General features: G+C 35.7%; 1 protein-coding gene and 1 long non-coding RNA gene across 4 annotated transcripts; both read right to left on the bottom strand.

The window, feature by feature from the left end:
* Window positions 1-720: 720 nt before the first annotated feature.
* Window positions 721-3,561, bottom strand: LOC141613283 (uncharacterized). 3 transcript variants are annotated; one of them, XR_012529236.1, is made up of 3 exons: window positions 3,326-3,561; window positions 1,918-2,102; window positions 721-1,824 (listed from the first exon to the last, which is right to left on the bottom strand). It is a non-coding gene; the product is annotated as an uncharacterized LOC141613283 (long non-coding RNA). The 3 variants fall into 3 exon arrangements; XR_012529237.1 differs by having other exon boundaries at window positions 721-1,819; XR_012529235.1 differs by having other exon boundaries at window positions 721-1,814.
* Window positions 3,562-13,478: 9,917 nt separating this feature from the next.
* On the bottom strand, window positions 13,479-15,951 carry LOC141588713 (protein FAR1-RELATED SEQUENCE 5-like). Its single transcript, XM_074410144.1, has 4 exons — window positions 15,762-15,951; window positions 14,652-14,886; window positions 14,312-14,492; window positions 13,479-13,532 (listed from the first exon to the last, which is right to left on the bottom strand). The coding sequence occupies exons 1-4, from the start codon at window positions 15,949-15,951 to the stop codon at window positions 13,479-13,481; spliced, it is 660 nt and encodes a 219-aa protein (XP_074266245.1).
* Window positions 15,952-18,838: the final 2,887 nt, after the last annotated feature.

Genomic DNA, 18,838 nt, shown 5'->3' with positions numbered 1-18,838 from the left:
AAGATTCACTGAACAAGGTCTGAGATTCACAAGATAAGGTCTGAGATTCACAAAATTAAGAGCAAAATAGATGATTTTAAACCACTTATGTTGACCAAGTTTCACAAAACAAGCCCTAAGATTCACTGAACAAGGTCTGGGATTCACAAAACAAGGTCTGAGGTTCACCAAAAAAGGAAAGGCCAAAATAGGGGACTTTGTGAAAGTAGGCCTTTATTTTGTGAATCCTAGATCTGATTTTGTGAACCTATGGTCCTTTAACATTTCACTCCAAGTTTTACAAACTAAGATGTATGGTTCAACTGGTGCAATTTCGTAGCTAGTGTCTGTTTTGACAGTATAGTACCTTCACTACTACAAAAATGATCAAAGAGAACGGTCTCTAACCGTTCTTATAGGCACTTTGGACCGTCTTGTGGCCAAGCGTTCTCTTTGATCTAAGAGAACGGTTGAAATGAAGTCAACCCGGTCTCATTGTAACAACAATCAGAACGGTCGATCTCCACAACCGTTCTCTTTGATATAACACACAGAACGGTTGCATATAAGAACCGGTCTCTTTGATAAGGCCGTTATCTTTGTTAGAATTTTAGATTTTTTGGCGCCTTAGTTCTACCTTTTCAAAGAGAACAGTTGTGATAATACTAACCGTCCTGGTTGTTAATTTTGTTTTTAAAAAAAAAAAAAATATTTTTATCGTAACCCTACATGATTGAATCGTATAGCTCATAAGAATTAAACCTATTACAATTCAGAAACTCCAGCAATTTTTACACAAAAACCTTCCGATTTAATTTGAACCATTAGGACAAATCCTATTGAAACAAAATACAAAATACAAAATACAAAATACAAAATACAAAATACAAAATACAAAATACAAAATACAAAATACTGCCTTCATGCACAATTATATGTTACACAAAAACTTGTATAAGACGGTCTTTCTGATGGTCACCTTATCAGAGCATACAACACCGTCTTTGAAAATATCTGAGTGTTTGTGAATAGAATTCTTAAGCTCTTCTTTTAACTCCTTTTGAGTTTTTAACCATCTGCAATACAAAAGAACATACCCAAACGGCTTCTCTAAAGCGACGTAGGAGAGGATCATTTTGAATATTTGTGGCGGAATGACCTTCAAATGTTCTTTTTTCATCATCAAGCATCTTCTCAAAATTAGTTCGCTAAAAATTTAGGCGGAAACAGAACTATCACCCACATAAATATAGCAATAACAAAAACAAGAGGATGAGAAGGTTCAGGTACGCAACCTGTGGACCAGGCTGGTAATTTTTTCCAACCGATTTCACAACACTTGAAAAACTGTTGCATTCGTTGTTAGCGTACAATAGTTGTAGAACAGAAATTTCGAGATCTTGCTCGCAATGAAGCTAAAGAGGCTACCAATCCCTAAATATTATCCTACATATGGTCAATTCTCCAAATAGTGATCTCAATTTGGATAAGAAAATGAAAACCACTCCTGAACCCAATTGTCCATTCACAATATGCCATCACTACTCTTTCAAGAGCAGTTGATAGCACCTTATTATAATGGTTATACATGTTCTCAAACGAGTAGGCATTTGCCGTTGATAGCACCTCATCATAAGTGTTTAAATAAAGTGTGGAAAAAGTTTTACCTCTAAAGGATTAAGTGGGCATTTGCCGTTGATTCTGATTGCACCAGGACGAATGACCCTTCCAGGCTTCGTGAACTTGCCCCTCCAACCCTGCTCTCTTGTAGCATCCATGTCTAACCTTTCTTACTTTCCACCATCAAATACACAACAAGAAAAAGCAACCATATCCTGCACTTGACTTGAAAAGAATAAAATCAATCAACATCCTGTAAAATTGATAGCCACTTTCCAGAGAGCACCAATATCAACAATTAAAACAAGGTTATCTTACCGCTTCAAAGCGAAGATGCACTGAGACATATTTTCCTCCACTGCTTACACTACGCTCTCTCATTCTTGCAACGAGAGTTCCCTCTAAGGTTAGAATTGGGGTTGAAAACCTCAAAGCTTCATAATTTGTTAAGCACCTATGTCGCTGAGCAGCTGGGGGCGCATCAAATGACAATCAATTTGCACCTAGCACACAATTCATTATATTTTTGCCCAAATAACAAAAATCCCCAAATAATACAAACCCTAACTTACTTAGATGAGCTAAACTAAATGAGCTAAACTAAATTTAACTAAACTTAGATGAGCTGAAATAACTTCTCAAACAATATGGCCTAAGGGCGGGCATAAGTTTTTAAAGCGTCATTGAAATGTAAGGGAACGTTAATGACAATCAAAAATAGAAGGGAAAAGATTAAATGTGATGTCATGCTTTCGTTCAGCTTAGGCAAAGATTTTTTTCACAGCAGTCATGTTTCTTTTTGAGATATATACCAACAAATTAAAAATGAAAAAGCCTGATTTTATACCAACAAATTAGTGTAACGGTCAAGTCGTTTATACTAAAGCCTTTATTTATTTATACCAACAAAAGCCTTTATTTCTTTACATTTCCTTTCTTTTTTTTACTGCAACGGTCGAGTCGTTTTTACTTTAGAGTTGAACTTTACATGTCCTTTTTTTCCGAATAAGAGTAGCATTTGTAAATTTATCATGTCAATTAATAACCACCACAATTCACATATACACACACATGTACACATCAGGCCTGATTTTATTTGGGTCACCTTCTAACACCTTCGTCAGTAAGCATATTTTAGCAATACAAAAGTGAGTAAGCAGATAGGTATACAAAAAGTATGGCACAAAGTACAGTTGTACCTTTCATCGAACACTTGGTATGCGACATACAACCTCCTATTATAAGTAATGAAAATCTTTGGAAAATGCTGTTTGTCATTGATATTCTAATTTTGTCCAACAAAACTATAAAGTGGAACACTAAATTCATCAAAGTTGGTTCTCTAAATACAGCCGACCATGAACCAAAGTTAGACAAGGTCAGCCAATTTATGCTGAGCAGACACAGATTCCTGATCTGATATAGTTCCACAGACGAATGATCGTTGCTGGACTGCTGAAGTAATGATGTACAGATGTTAAATTAGCAAATATAAGCCTAGTTGCATACATCCTAGGTTCAAACAATCTATATATCTGTATAGCATACTTCATCAATTTTGGGGAAATAGATATATATAATTATAACTGGAAAAACAAATATGAAAAAATACTAGATATTAAATCTGAAATGGATAGACCAACAAAATCTCCATTGAACAACCATTTGTTGAGAGGCCAACCAATATGAATCAAAATATGAAAAAAAAATCAAATGTAAAAGGAACCTGTGGTGGCAATCGAGCGTCGAGTGGTTTAGAGGCCAGGCAAGGGAGATCGATGAAGCTGAAGTCTACAGCTATGAGAAACTGCCGAAGGGTTTGGTGATGGGAAATCAAAGGACAAGGGAGGAGTAATTGGTAGATGAAAAGTTGTGTTTGATTTAGAGTTCAGAGTTTAGACGGTGTATAATTGATTGAAACTGTGCGGGGAAGTGTGAACGGGAAGTTCGATATTATTTAGGATTTACAAATTAACAAATAGAACGGTTGATAAAGAGGGACCGTGCTCTTTTTTTTCAAGGAGAACGGTTCTAAATATTAACCGGTCTCTTATTTCTTTTAAGACGGTTGGTCAAACCTAACCGTTCTTTTTGTTAATTTACGAGCACGGTTGGAAGAAACAACCGTTATCTTTGTTAATTTATAAGAAAGAGACCGGTTCCGCTATCAACCGTTCTTTTAGAGGCGTTCTCGTAGCCTTATATTGTAGTAGTGCTTACATGATTCCTAGATAGTGTGTTGTACCTCACAAAATAAGTTTTGTTTATACCTGTGCTAAGAAAGACTAATTTCTCTTTTGTTCATATAGAAAGAAAAGCTCATCCGGCTTCTTAAACCAAAGTTGTCAGCACTGACAAGTATTTTGTGGACGCCCGAAGTGTTTATCCCAAAATCAAACCTAACTTCTGATGAAATAGATAATGGCCTCTATTTATTGAACATATTGGAGAATTACAAAGGAAACAAAAGTGATTGTCCAATAACCATATATAGTGTAAGATTACTTTTTCAACTCTATTTATACATTGATAAATATAATTTTTTATAAGTTTGCAACACATTATTATTCCCCTTTTTCCATTTATAGGAAGCTCAGGTGAAGCGTTTTGCATTGAGGGTGTGCTATCACATTATTACATGTGCTAAGAACGTAGTAAGAGATAGAGTGAAAAAAGATGCACTAGAATGGAGTCGTGTACCGCTGTCAGAACCTTCTTCTTTTAATATTATCAAATTTTTCTTGCAAAACTTTTACATTCTTTAGTACTTTAGTTGATTAAATAATCTTATATGTTCGTATTGTGGCAGTGGCTCTCGACCACTTCCTTACAGTGACCAGCAATTGTTGGATTATGTTTGCAGATCAAAATCAACACAAACTAAATTGTAATGATTTTGCTTTGATTTTACAATATAAAAGTTATATGATTTTGCTTTGATTTTACAATATAAAAGTTATATTGTGAGAGATATTGATTAATTTCATTTCCTCAATATTTAAGTGACGCTATGGTGTCCACTCCGTGGATGGAAGTCACAAGACATGCTTTACAGACCCTTGGACCACGTGGCTTTGTTATGGATCAGGTAAGTATCATTTTCCTTTCCTTTTTCTTTTCATGTTTCATTTTACTTTTTTGTGAATCCTAGAACTTGTTTTGTGAATCCTAAAACTTATTTTGTGAATCCTGGAACTTGTTTTGTGAATCTTGGAACTTATTTTGTGAACTTATTTTGTGAATCCTGGAACTTGTTTTGTGAATCTTGGACCTTATTTTGTGAATCCTGGACCTTATTTTGTGAATGCTGGAACTTATTTTGTAAATCCTTTACCTATGTTTTGTTAAATTTGATTTTGTAGGTGATTGATATGTTTGGAGATAAGTCCACACTCGGTAGATCAGATCTCCTCTACTTGCCAACCACAGTGTATGTGAGCTTCAAATCCTTTAGATGTTGATATTCAAGTATTTGCTTTCTTAATGTTGCTCCACTATGGTTTATTAAAATGGTCCTACTTTTGTCACATGAAGACCGTTCATGAAGAACGCAACCCAGCTATTTGGGGTCAATATCTGAAGTCTGATTACATTCCATTTGATGGGAGCAATATCCAAAAGGTGAAAGATCCCTCTTCTGCTATTTATGTTCTTTTTTATTTATTTTCGTTCATGTGTATTGTTAATTGGTTTGTCTATTGCAGGTTTTTATCCCTATGCTTAACGATAAGTGTCATCATTGGTGGGCTTGCGTTTGCGATTTAAAGCAAAAAGTGAATTTCATCCTCGACTCAAGCACCAATTTACCTGCGGATCCTGATACCACACAGCCCACGAGATTGTATGATTTTTTCCCAAAATATTTTGGAGTATTTATCTTTAGTTTCTTAAAAATATAACCCTGTCATATTTTTATGTTCTATTGGCTTTTTCATGTTCAAGTTGTACCAAGTTTCATCTGTTCTTTGTGGTGGTTCATCTGCATTTGAACCTTTGCGGTTGATGTACATGAACCCAATTGTCAACCTTAAAGTCCCTCAACAAAAAACATGGTATGTAACCATGTATCTTCGTTTTTTAGGCTATATTTGTGTTTTTATCGTACAAGTTTGAATGGTCCCTCTCTGACCAAAACCAAGTACCCAATCCCATATTCTTTGAAATGAATGGTTGAATAGTTGATCTTCACTTGAGATGTTTCTTTTACTCATAAATGTTTATTTATTTGTAGTTTTGATTGTGGAGTGTTTGTGCTGAAATGGTTGGATGCGTTGGACAATGAAAGTTTCTGGACCAACAGTGAATATTTTGAGGTATAAATTTACGGGTTTTGCCTCCTACCTTGCCATTGCTACATATTAAATATATACTATACTGTATGAAAATCTCTTTTGCAGAAATTGCCTGACTATCGAAAGAAGATAATATTGAAACTTCTTAAATGGGATAAAAATACAAAAACGGTACACTTGCTTGACTTAAAATTAATGCAAAGTCCATTTGGTCATAACTTTGGTGAACATTTTGTAAATAAGTTGGGTGAAAATCTCTTAATTGTTACTTGTTTTTGATGGTATTGGTGTTTCATTGATGACATGACAGTCTTTTTGCAAGCAAATGATCTTTCTCCGATGGATATGTGTTCACTGGCGGACATCCCTTGCTTCAGCAGGCCTACTATGATGCAAAGATGTACTCGGTATTCGAAATGGTGAAAATGGTGAAATTCGGCCATATGACCTTGTTTGTTTGTAATGGTACCAAGAATTGATTAGTCTGTAGTCTTGTATTTGAGTAGTCGAGAATGTATTTAGTAGTCGAGAATGCAATGCTACAAGAAATTGTGAAACTCGGATTTGACCATAAGATGAGACGGGTGTACTTCGTATGACGGTCTTTTATTGAGAGACAAAGATGTTTAATGCAAGCCGCCTTCTCATTTGATTTGCATCTTTTTCTGTATTATGTACATTACATGATTAATGGATTCAGGTCTGGATATACCTTTGGCACAATTACATGTTTAATGTCATCAACTAAAGGCTTTACTTCATTGGCAAACGATGCTGGATTCAGGCTAAATTGGGAAACGATGCTGGATTTAGGCTTTACTTCATTGGGAAACAATGACATCGACTAAAGACTAAATTTTGATCAAAATCCACATTATAAAAAAGACTAAAGACTAAATTCACAAAAATACTTAATGCTGGATTCAGGTCTAGGTTTCATAATTTTATGTTCCAGTTTCACAAGATAAGTTCCAGGATTAACAACATTGAGTAAAAGAAACATCTTAAGTGAAGATCAACTATTCAAGACTTAGTTTCACAATTTCATGCTCCAGTTTCACGTAATTAGTTCCAAGATTCTCAAAATTAGGAGTCATGTATTCTTAAGTAAAGATCCACGTGGTCCAGTTTCACAAAATTTTGCAATTTCAAATTTCACTTCAACTTCCATATTCACTAACTGTCTCTCTCTTCAACTTCCATATTCAGTGCTCCAATTTCACATCCGTCTTCGCCATTATCCGCCATTATCATTGAGCTTTTCGTCTGCCATTAGCATTACCGTTTATACTATCGCTATCATCCACAAATTAGGTATTTTCTATCTACTTTCTCAAGTTTCGATTCATCCTTCTTTTGTTTCGTATTTTTCACCATAATTTTCAATCAACTTCTTTAATTCGTCAAATTATTGTTTTTATTATGCAGGTTTAGGGTTTTTGCCAGTTTTTGTTATTGAGGGTTTAGGGTTTTTGTTATTGAGGGTTTAGGGTTTTTTTTGTTATTGAGGGTTTAGGGTTTTTTCGATTCTCTTGCGTATGGTTTTGTGATTAATTTATCGTTCTTTTGGATGCATGTTCTTTGGATGCATGTTCTTTGCGTATGGTTTTGTGATTAATTTATTTTAAATGTATTGTTGGTTAAATTTGCAGTAGCTACATCTCATTTGAATTTCGTGAATCTAGGACCTACTTGTGTGAATCTAGGACCTAATTGTGTGAATCTCAGACCTTGTTTTGTGAAACTGGAAGATAATATTGTTATACTTGTTAATAAGTGGATGAAACCACCTTCTCTGTTTTCATTATCTTATCCTTCTATATTGCCAGTTTTTAAATGTTGTGTTGGTTAAGTTTTCAGTAGCTACATCTCATTTGCATTTCGTGAATCTAGGACCCACTTGTGTGAATCTAGGACCTAATTGTGTGAATCTCAGACCTTGTTTTGTGAAACTGGAAGATAATATTGTTATACTTGTTAATAAGTGGATGGAATCACCTTCTCTGTTTTCATTATCTTATCCTTCTATATTGCCAGTTTTTAAATGTATTGTTGGTTAAGTTTTCAGTACCTACATCTCATTTGCATTTCGTGAATCTATGACCTACTTGTGTGAATCTAGGATCTAATTGTGTGAATCTCAGACCCTGTTTTGTGAAACTGGAAGATAATATTGTTATACTTGTTAATAAGTGCATGAAATCACCTTCTCTGTTGTCAAACTTACTTAAAATGTTTACATTTTGGATTTTAGTTATGATGTTATTTTGCCTTACTTGGTGCATAATAGGAAGCAAGCTAAAATGAAGCGACGTGTTGAACAGTGCCGATTCTCTTTGAAGCACCTCATCAAGCTCTTGAACCACTCTCCGAGCCACCACAAAAAAGACAAGAATTTACAAAGACAAACTGCCTGTGTTGAGGACTCGGATGTCTCCTGCTGGGCTTTACAACTTTCTCAACAATAAGGAGAATCCACCATCAGATAAGCAGATTGAAGCTATACAAGAAATGGGATTTGGTTCTCTATTGCATCTTAAAACAGATGTTGTTCCGGGTCACTTGGCGTACTGGCTAGTTTCAAATTATGACCCCATTAAAGGATCGTTGTGTGATGGGAAACTCCTTGTTTTAGAGGAAGATATCCATCTATGCCTGGGATTGCCAATGGGTCCAAACATTATCGAAGAAGCAAAAATTGGAGATAAGTGCCTTCTTATGTGTCTGTTTTGGAGGAGTTCAGAAGTCAATACAAAAGTAGTTACATTGAGCTCAAACACATTATGCAAAACCTCTCTACACAAAGAGATGGTGGAGATGATTTCAAACGCACTTTCATCATTTATATCTTCAATGCTCTTTTAGGCGGTGTTGTAGGCAATCGGGCAAGTTTGAGACTTCTTAAAAGTTTGGTAAACACCGAGTTAATCTCCGAATTCAACTGGTGCAATTTTATCAAACGTAAATTGGCTTCCCAAGTTGAGTCTTGGCAAAAGGAGGAGTGGAAGACCAAAAAGCTGAAAGAAAATTGGTTTGGTGGACCTATTATGGTCTTGGTTTTTATTTATCTAGACCGATGTGTCTTCAAATCACGCCTTGTTACTCGGCAGTTTCCAACGCTCTCAACTTGGACTAAAGAAGCTATATCCCAGAGACTTAAGGAGGAAGTGAATGACAAAAATTAGGACAATAAAACTTTCGGCAGGGGTTCTATTGAGCCTCCACTGGTCATCACTCAGCATAAGGCACATGCACTTTTGCCTACTATTAAGTTTAGGCAGTCTTCAAAGCCACCGAGTGCACCTTTGCCTACTATTGAGTTTAGGCAGTCTTCAAAGCCAATAAGTGAACAACAACATTCTGAAGATGAAGAACCTTCTGATCCTCCTACTGAGTTTATTAATAAACTTGCGCTTTCCGCAAATGTTGATCCTCTTCTACCTAATAATTCAGGTAGTACTACTGAGTTTGTTAATAAACTTGCGGTTTCCGCAAAGGTCATGGCTCAAGCTTTCGTGAAGTACAAATCTCTTGCTAGCCAAGCTCTGAGCAAACTACCTTCCTCAGCAACAATTTCTAAACTAGTTGCAGCTGTAGATGGTATGGCAGATGGTTTTAGGTTATCTCAAGAAGACAATAATGAGGAAGGTAATGTACAGAAGAGTGTGGAGGAATGTCCAGGAGAGTGTGGAGGGTAATAGTAGGGATAATCTAGATGAATTGTTGGAGGCATTGGACGTGATGGGTGAAGCTTTTCAACCAATACAGTCACGTCGTTCACCACCAAAACCAGAATGCCAAACCATACCACTTGGTGAACCTTCAACGTCTTGTATTCAAGCTAATGAACAACCTGATCATCTTTTATCTCCCTCTCATAATAATGCTATTGATGATTTCCCTCCCGTCAATGATGATGTCCCTCCCGTCAATGATGAACAACCTGACCATTCTGAGCCCATAGTGGTAGCGGATGATCATCATAATCAAGAACGGTGGGTTGAGTACAATAGGAGGAGAACAAGTGAAAGAGATATGCAAACAAGCTCCAGTGCTATTGATGATGTCCCTTTCGTCAATGAGCCCACTCACCCCACTGTTACTGTTCTAGCTACTCCTGCGACTTCTACTCCTCCTCCTCCTCCTGTGGTAGGGAACAATGATCCTCCTTCTACACCATCTGCCAGTAAGGAGTTGAGGGCGTGCGATCAAATTATTACATGTTCTGAGAACAGTGAGCCCACTCACCCCACCGTTACTGTTCTAGCTACTCCTGCGACTTCTACTCCTCCTCATGTGGTAGGGAACAGTGATCTTCCTTCTACACCAATTGTTTCCGGTCTCGATAAACCATCTGCCAGTAAGGAGTTGAGGGCGTGCGATCAAGAGAACCTATCCAGAGAAATAGTACAAAATGATGCACTAGAATGGCCTCGATACACTGACACGGAATTGTTGAATTTTGTTCGAAAGAGATCAAAGAAAACTCAACAGTAATGTCATATTTTTGCTTGATTTTTTGATTTTTTTTATTGTAATAAATATATCTACTAATTGAATTTTATCAATAATGAAGTGAGGTTATGGTGTCCACTCCGTGGATGGAAGTCACAAGAGATGCTTTGCATAGCCTTGGACCGAAAGGCCTTATTATGGATCAGGTAAGTAACCCCTGAGTATTATTTTCCTTTTCCTTCCCATGTTTTCATTTTGTTCACGTCACTCGATGTGTATGTTTCCTAACAAATTTAATTTTGTAGGTCATTGATATATTTGGAATTAAGTGCACACTCAGTAGAAGAAATTTACTCTACTTGCCAACAACAATATTTGTCAGCCTCAAATCCTTTATATGTTGATATTCAAGTATTTTGCGTTCTTAAAGTTCTTTTGTTTCTAAAATTGCCTTCTTGTAACTTGTAGGGTCTTCATCGAGAAAACCACCCCGTTATTTGGGGTCCATACATAAAGGACAGTTACACTCCAGTTGATGGTAGCCATATCGACAAGGTCAGATATTTGTGATGTTTATTTTACTTATTTGTAGGTCATTGATATGTTTGGAACTAGTTTTGTGAATCTTGGAGCTTATTTTGTGAATATTGGAACTTATTTTGTGAACTTATTTGTGAATCCTGGACCTTATTTCGTGAATCCTGGAACTTGTTTTGTGAATCCTGGACCTTATTTTGTGAACTTATTTTGTGAATCCTGGACCTTATTTTGTGAATCCTGGACCTTATTTTGTGAATCTTGGAGCTTATTTTTTGAACTTATTTTGTGAACTTATTTGTGAACTTATTTTGTGAATCTTTGACGTTATTTTGTGAATCCTGGACCTTATTTTGTGAACTTATTTTATGTATCCTTGACCTTATTTGTGAACTTATTTTGTGAATCCTTGACGTTATTTTGTGAATTTAGGAGCTTATTTTGTGAATATTGGAGCTTATTTTGTGAATCTTGTAACTTATTTTGTGAACTTATTTGTGAATCCTGGAACTTAATTCGTGAATCCTGGACCTTGTTTTGTGAATCCTGAACCTTATTTTGTGAACTCCTTGATCTTAGTTTGTGAACTTGTTTTGTGAATCCTTGACCTTATTTTGTGAATCCTGAACCTTATTTTCCTTATTATAGCACTAATCTCTTGGTTTGTCTTGTACATTTACTATCTCAGGTTTTTATCCCTTTCCATAGTAACACGCCGCTGCAGTATTGGTGGGCTTGTGTCTGTGATATAAAGCAGGGAAAAAATTTCATCCTTGACTCATGCGTGGCTGTTAATGTGGATCCTGACAACAAGCATGTCAAAGAGCTTGTATGTTTTTTTGTTTTCCAAAATATTGTTATTGCCTTTTCTTTTAAAAGTATACTTCAAAATATATTTTGATCTTATTATTGCCTTTTCTTTTTCAGGTACATCATGTTTCATCTATTTTGGGAGAGTCATATAAATCTTTGGAGTTCATGCACATGAACGAATTTGTCAATCTCGAAGTCCCTCAACAAACAACAAGGTATGTAAGCATGTATCTTTTTCCTTTTGTTAACAGATCAATAGTTATTATTTTGAGCTTGTTGATTTTAAACCATTTACTGTTTTTTTTTTGGTCTAGTTATGATTGTGGAGTTTTTCTGTTGAAGTGGTTGAGTGCCTTGGACGATGATAGTTTATGGACCAAAAGTGAATATTTTGATGTAAGTTCATTAGTATACGAAAATAAAAGCTTATCTTGTGAATCTCAGACATTGTTCAGTGAATCTTAGAGCTTTTTTTGTGAAACTTGGTCATTATAAGTGGTTTAAAATCAACAAGCTCTGAGATTCACTGAACAAGCTCTGAGATTCACTGAACAAGGTTTGAGAATCACAAAACAAGGTTTGATATTCACCAAATAAAGATAGGTTGGTTGTCTATATACTTCATTAATATATGTCGCTCTTTGCAGAAATTGACACAATATCGAAAATCGATCATATTGGAACTACTTAGATGGGATAAAAATACTAAAAAGGTACACTTCATTGTCTTAAAAATGATGTGAAGTTCATTTCTTCATAACTTTGGCGAATATTTCGTAAATAAGTCGATTGTACTTGTTTTTGGTTGTATAGGTGTTGAATTAAAGAAGACAATTGTCCGTGAAGTCATAATATGCAAAAGTGGGTCGAGGCTCCTGTAAAGATTGTTGCCTTCATCAACTCTTGTAAAGATATTTGATAGTTGTAAAGTCGTAATAATTTTTCAGGGTCACTTATGTGACTTATGTAGCTAATTTGACAACCTAATTTGGCATTGACATTGACATTGACATTGAGTGGAGCAAAAGTGGGTCGAGGCTCCTGTAAAGATTGTTGCCTTCATGGACTCTTGTAAAGATATTTGATAGTTGTAAAGTAGATGATTTTAAACCACGACCAAGTTTGACATTGACATTAACATTGAGTTGAGCAAAAGGTCCGACATTCACAAGATAAGGTCTGAGATTCACAAAATTAAGAGCAAAATAGATGATTTTAAACCACGTGCAAGTTTCACAGAACAAGCCCTAAGATTCACTGAACAAGGTCTGAGATTCACAAGATAAGGTCTGAGATTCACAAAATTAAGAGCAAAATAGATGATTTTAAACCACGACCAAGTTTCACAGAACAAGCCCTAAGATTCACTGAACAAGGTCTGAGATTCACAAGATAAGGTCTGAGATTCACAAAATTAAGAGCAAAATAGATGATTTTAAACTACGACCAAGTTTCACAGAACAAGCCCTAAGATTCACTGAACAAGGTCTGAGATTCACAAGATTCACTGAACAAGGTCTGAAATGATAAAAACGCTTGATGCTAGATTTAGAACAAAGTTTCACAATTTTACGTTCCAGTTTCACAAAATAAGGTCCACGATTTACAGGATTCACAACATTGACAAAAATAAAACGAGCTTAAAACTTGTCTTCTTCAATCGTCATCTCTATTCTCGTTGCTTAAGAATACTCCATTACATTGACAAAAATAAAACGAGCTTAAAACTTGTCTTCTTCAATCGTCATCTCTATTCTCGTTGCTTAAGAATACTCCATTACATCATTCTTCATTCTCGACCTCTTCCTCTGCTTCCTCTTCTTCCGATGTGTCTCCCTATGTGAAGAATCAAACATTTATTAGATACTTTTTTTTAGAAAAAAAAGGAATTAGTAGACAATAGTAGTTGCGTTTTCAAGCAATACTAAAATGGAAAGACAAGAGTAGAATTATACATACTTGATTCTCAGGAGGATGCTCTGCAAACTCATTTGGACAATTTCTTTTATCGTGGTGTGACATGCGTTTACACTTAGCACACAACCTTTTCGGTTTTTTTCCTTCATAATTGCCTTATTTTTGCTGCTCACCATCCTTTTACCACTACCTTTGTTTCTAGAGACTTTAGGTGGTAAGATCTTGATTTCTTTTGGAGCCTTGCAGTTGAGAAGGGCCTCCAATTCTTGTTCTTTGGTCAAAGGCTTTGGGTTTGGCTCCAACTTCTCTCGGAATTCTTTTATTAGCTTGACAAACTCTCTCATATCTGACTCTTCTTCTTTTCTTTTGAGCATACCAACAGTTGCGTAAATCTCAGACCACACCCGAGACATTCCAAATTTACTATTACCGGTAAGATCATTGTTTTCCAGTAGATTTCCATTCAAATCATAAACCGGGTTTCTGAGTGCATTCTTACTCCACCTACGCAAAATGTATTTCTCAGGAATTTCCTTAAACTTTCCCGAGCAAATCCAAATGATGTGGTTGCATAAGATACCTTTCCTTTCAAACAATTTACATGCACAACGGACATCCATTGTTCTCCTATTGTACTCAACTGTATATCTCTTTCGCTTGTTCGCGTCTTCAACAATTGAAACTTCAAAGTTAGTTACTGGATCTGGTGGGGTGTATCCACTAACACTACACGCATTTACCGAAAATTTAACCTCCTCTTGGAAGTCAAAGAACACTTCATGTGTATAGACCTTCACTGCATGGGCCTCCCAGTTTGACCCGAATAGGGTTTCAGGCATTGAGTTGTGGCTCTGTGCTTCAAGAAGCTTTAGATTGTGCCTTTGTTGGTCCATGGCACTCTCAAATCTCATCCAAAATTCTACGAGAGTCCCATATTTATTTTCAAATCTCTTGAAGAAGCTATTCGAACTCTCTGATCTTTGTGTAGTTTTTAAAATGTTGCCCATCGGCACATTCCTGAAATAAGCGGGTATCCACTGATCTCGTTCCGCAAAATTGTCAGTCAACCATTTATTTTCTTCTAACGAAAACTCGCTAATGACCTTAGCCCAATTCTCTTCAAATTCCTCAGGCTCCAAGTCCTCGCTCCAGACAACATTGTTCAGACGACTTAAGAAATCAGTCTCTTTGCAAATTGTGCTCCCAACCTTGTCTGTTACTTTCTTCATAATGTGCCACATGCAAAAGCGATGTCTTGCTTTTTTGAACACGGCTTCAAGTCATAAAATCCACATTATCTATTGTCAGAGATCTTTGGTCACAAATCAAGCTCTAAGATTCACTAAACATGGTCTCACATTCACAAGATAAGAGAAATAACAAAATAGGCAATTTCAACAACTTATGACAAAGTTTAAGAATATTAGCTTTGTGTTTCACATAACAAGCCCAAAAATTCACTGAACAAGGTCTGAGATTCACAAGATAAGGTCTGAGATTCACAAAATTAAGAGCAAAATAGATGATTTTAAACCACGACCAAGTTTCACATAACAAGCCCTGAGATTCACTGAACAAGGTCTGAGATTCACAAGATAACGTCTGAGATTCACAAAATTAAGAGCAAAATAGATGATTTTAAACCACGACCAAGTTTCACATAACAAGCCCTAAGATTCACTGAACAAGGTCTGACATTCACAAGATAAGGTCTAAGATTCACAAAATTAAGAGCCAAATAGATGATTTTAAACCACGACCAAGTTTCACATAACAAGCCCAAAGATTCACTGAACAAGGTCCGAGATTCACAAAATTAAGAGCAAAATAGATGATTTTAAACCACGACCAAGTTTCACATAACAAGCCCAAAGATTCACTGAATAAGGTCTGAGATTCACAAGATAAGGACTGAGATTCACAAAACAAGGTCTCAAATTCACAAGATAAGAGAAATAACAAAATAGGCAATTTCAACAACTTATGACCAAGTTTAAGAATATTAGCTTTGTGTTTAACAAATCAAGATCTAAGTTTCACAAAACACGCTCTATGATTCACAAAATAAACTTCAAGATTCACGAATAATGTTCCTAGATTCACCAAATAAATAACCAGTTTCACAAAAGTAAGATATTCCAAACACACCTGGAACTGCATTTATTATTCCGGCATCTTGGTCATTGATGATGAAATTGGGTTCTTTGCCACCCATTGCTTTCAGGAACTGCTGAAATGCCCAAATAAATGAGTCATCGTCTTCATGATCTAAAAGCACGCATCCAAATGTTATTGACTTTTTGTGATTGTCAATCCCAGTGAAAGGTGCAAATTTCATGTTATATTTGTTCGTTACATAGGTTGGATCAAATGAAATAGCATCACCAAACAATGCGTAACATCTGATGGAATCCGCATTTGTCCAAAAAATTCTTGTCAAAGCACTGTCAGCATCTGTTTCATATGAAAATACCAACCCTTTTGTTTCTTGGAGGGTTTCTAAACGAGAGATGAACATATGTCCATCCTTGCCATTAAGTAGACACTTTACATTCCTTTGGAAATTCTTGAACTGCGTAAGGGTAGCTCCAACATTTTCGAAACCCTCTGCTTGTTCCTTGCATAATTTGTATGTTAAACTAGCCCCGACATTCAATCTCGAATTTTGGATAATCAATTGCTTATGATATTCGTTCAGTTGATTTATATTAACATCAAGTTTCTCAAATTCCCTATTTTTTTACAGGCGTCACTGGGTGATTGTGACCCTCACGGAATTGTTCAATCTTGTACATCTTTTCATGGAACATGAATTTTATCATTGTTTCACAACCCCACCTTTTAATTTTAGTTATTCTTATACCACTTTGCTTATTGGAACTCTCAGCCTCACCTGCACCTCCACCCTTTTTCGTACTGGTTTTAGCAGTTTTTGTTTTTCTATTTGCACTTATTGCACCAGCTTTTGTTTTGTCACCAGTTTCAACGGTGGTTGTTTTTGCATCAGCTTTGGGAGGACGATTTTTCCTGTTATTAAAACCTTGACGATGACAAACCATGCATTTTGTTCGAATAACACCATCTTTAAACCTCTTAGTTGAAGACTTCCTTGCTTCAAACCCACAAGCAATAGCATAAATTTTATAGAACAACATTGCTGACTCTAAGTCCACAAATATTTTGCCAATCACGGGTGTAAACTTCTCTTCAATCCTACTTATCCATTGCTCAGTGCCACCCGGTGTGTAAGTTACCAAAGTAGTAGGTGTGGAAATAGTTGGCATTGTAGGGGTTGTTAAGACAGCAGTAGAACCCTCACCATCCTGACCAGAACCAACATTAGAGCAAGGAACTTCACCACAACCGACACGAGGCGTCACACTACACTGTGAGTTGTTGTTGACATTTGAATCAATACCTAAGAAGATAAAAAGTTCACAAAGTCACATCTCACATTCACAAAACAAGGCTTAAGATTCACTAAATAAGTTCTGTGATTCACAAATAAAGTCTGAGGATATTATCTGAGCAAGGAAGAGAGTAGAATAGGTCATTCCTAAAGGGTTCACAAAAAGAGCTCTAGGATTCACAAACACAAGGATTGAGATTCACAAGTTCACTTTTTGGTTCAGATTATTAGTTCAGTTTTTAATCTTACCCAGGTTGTATATATTAGTTATTAAGTTTCACAAAATAACCTTCTAGTTTCACAAACTACGGTCTCTGCTTCACACAAAAAGAAATAAATAAATTGCATTAGTAACGTTTAACAACAGAGATTCACAAAATAAGGCGCAAGATTCACTAAATAAAGGCTGAGATTCACGAAATAAAGTCCGAGATTCACTAAATAAAGTATCAGATTATTAGTTCAAATAATTTAAAAAGATTTTGGTGAAGATTATGAGTTCACTTTTAAGAAAAGGCCAGGTTGTATGTATCAGGATATTTTGATGATTTGTTAATAACACTTCCATTCCCAAGAAAAGGACATTGAACAATCAAGCATTCAACCAAAAAATTTAATATATGGGTAATGTGAACAGGCACTGTTGACAGTTGTGCCAAATACCAGGCCTATAAATATCTAATTTCTGAAACATAATAGTATATACCAATAACCTCTCTTCTCTCTTCTGTAAAACATTTCAAAAATCCCTATTGCACATAATGTCTCATTTATTTGTATTCCCTTATACTTGTGTTTTGGCGAATGTTCCAGGTTATATGGATCAAAAAGGGAAGTATGTTTGTCGCAACCTCTCTAAATTTGTAGATTGTTTAACGAGCCAAGGTTATGAGATAGAGTCTTTGGTGCCTGTTATGTGCATGCAAACTTCTCATTTTATGGGATTAGTATTAATTCAATTTGGCAAAAATGACACTAGCTGCAAACAGGCTTTTAAGTTGCAGGAGAAGTTCGAGCAATTTGGGCGTACTAGATCTGAATGGCTGGCTACCTATTCCCGAGTTCAGGGGCCCTTTCTATGGGTAGCATCAAGGCTTGATTCAAAATATTTTAACTACACTCTAGTATGTAGAAGAGTCCCATATTCATCTAAACACGCAGGAAGATCACTCGCTGATGCAGATGAATGGTGCACCTATAGCTATATCAATATTGCTCTATGTGCATTGCCTCGAACAAATAGGGGTGATTGATAAACTAAACAAATATCATATCTTGCTTAATTTTTCAGCTTTTTTTTTTTTTTGAATGTTGTTGTTTAGTTAATTCGAAAGTCATGAACCTGCGAAATTTTATGTGATGAAAAATTACAAGATTTTTAAGTTTACTGAATATTACTTATGTTTTAATTATCACAATATCATCATTTCCTAAGATTCAGTGAGTAAGGTCTGATATTCACAAAATAAGGTCTAAGATTCACCAAATAAGTAAAAGAGCAGAAAAGGTGAATCTAACCACTTATGATGACCAAGTTTCACAAAAAAAAGCTCTAAGATTCACTAAACAAAAACTTAGATTCACAAAACAAGGTCTGAGATTCACCAAAAAACGAAAAGAGCTTAAAAAAGTAACAGAAATACTTATTTGCTAAGATTCATTGAGTAAGGTCTGAGATTCACTAAACAAGGTCTCAGATTCACAAAACAAGGTCTCAGATTCAGCAAAACAAGGTCTGAGATTCACCAAAAAAGTAACAGAAATACTTATTTGCTAGCACATACGTAGTATTACATTTTATCGACTCAATTCATAA

The sequence above is a fragment of the Silene latifolia genome, chromosome 1 (assembly GCF_048544455.1).
Source record: "Silene latifolia isolate original U9 population chromosome 1, ASM4854445v1, whole genome shotgun sequence".
Taxonomy (NCBI): domain Eukaryota; kingdom Viridiplantae; phylum Streptophyta; class Magnoliopsida; order Caryophyllales; family Caryophyllaceae; genus Silene; species Silene latifolia.
Note: the sequence above shows the minus strand (reverse complement) of the source record. Positions and strands in the feature narration are given on the sequence as shown.

What these genes read in the sequence shown, in the direction of transcription:
- LOC141588713 (XM_074410144.1), bottom strand. Translation starts at nt 15,951, where the DNA reads ATGAAATTTGCACCTTTCACTGGGATTGACAATCACAAAAAGTCAATA. An exon ending in AATAATAAATGCAGTTCCAG is followed by an intron (nt 14,887 to 15,761) that starts GTGTGTTTGGAA and finishes TATGACTTGAAG; the next exon opens with CCGTGTTCAAAAAAGCAAGA. An exon ending in GATACACCCCACCAGATCCA is followed by an intron (nt 13,533 to 14,311) that starts GTAACTAACTTT and finishes TTCTTCACATAG; the next exon opens with GGAGACACATCGGAAGAAGA.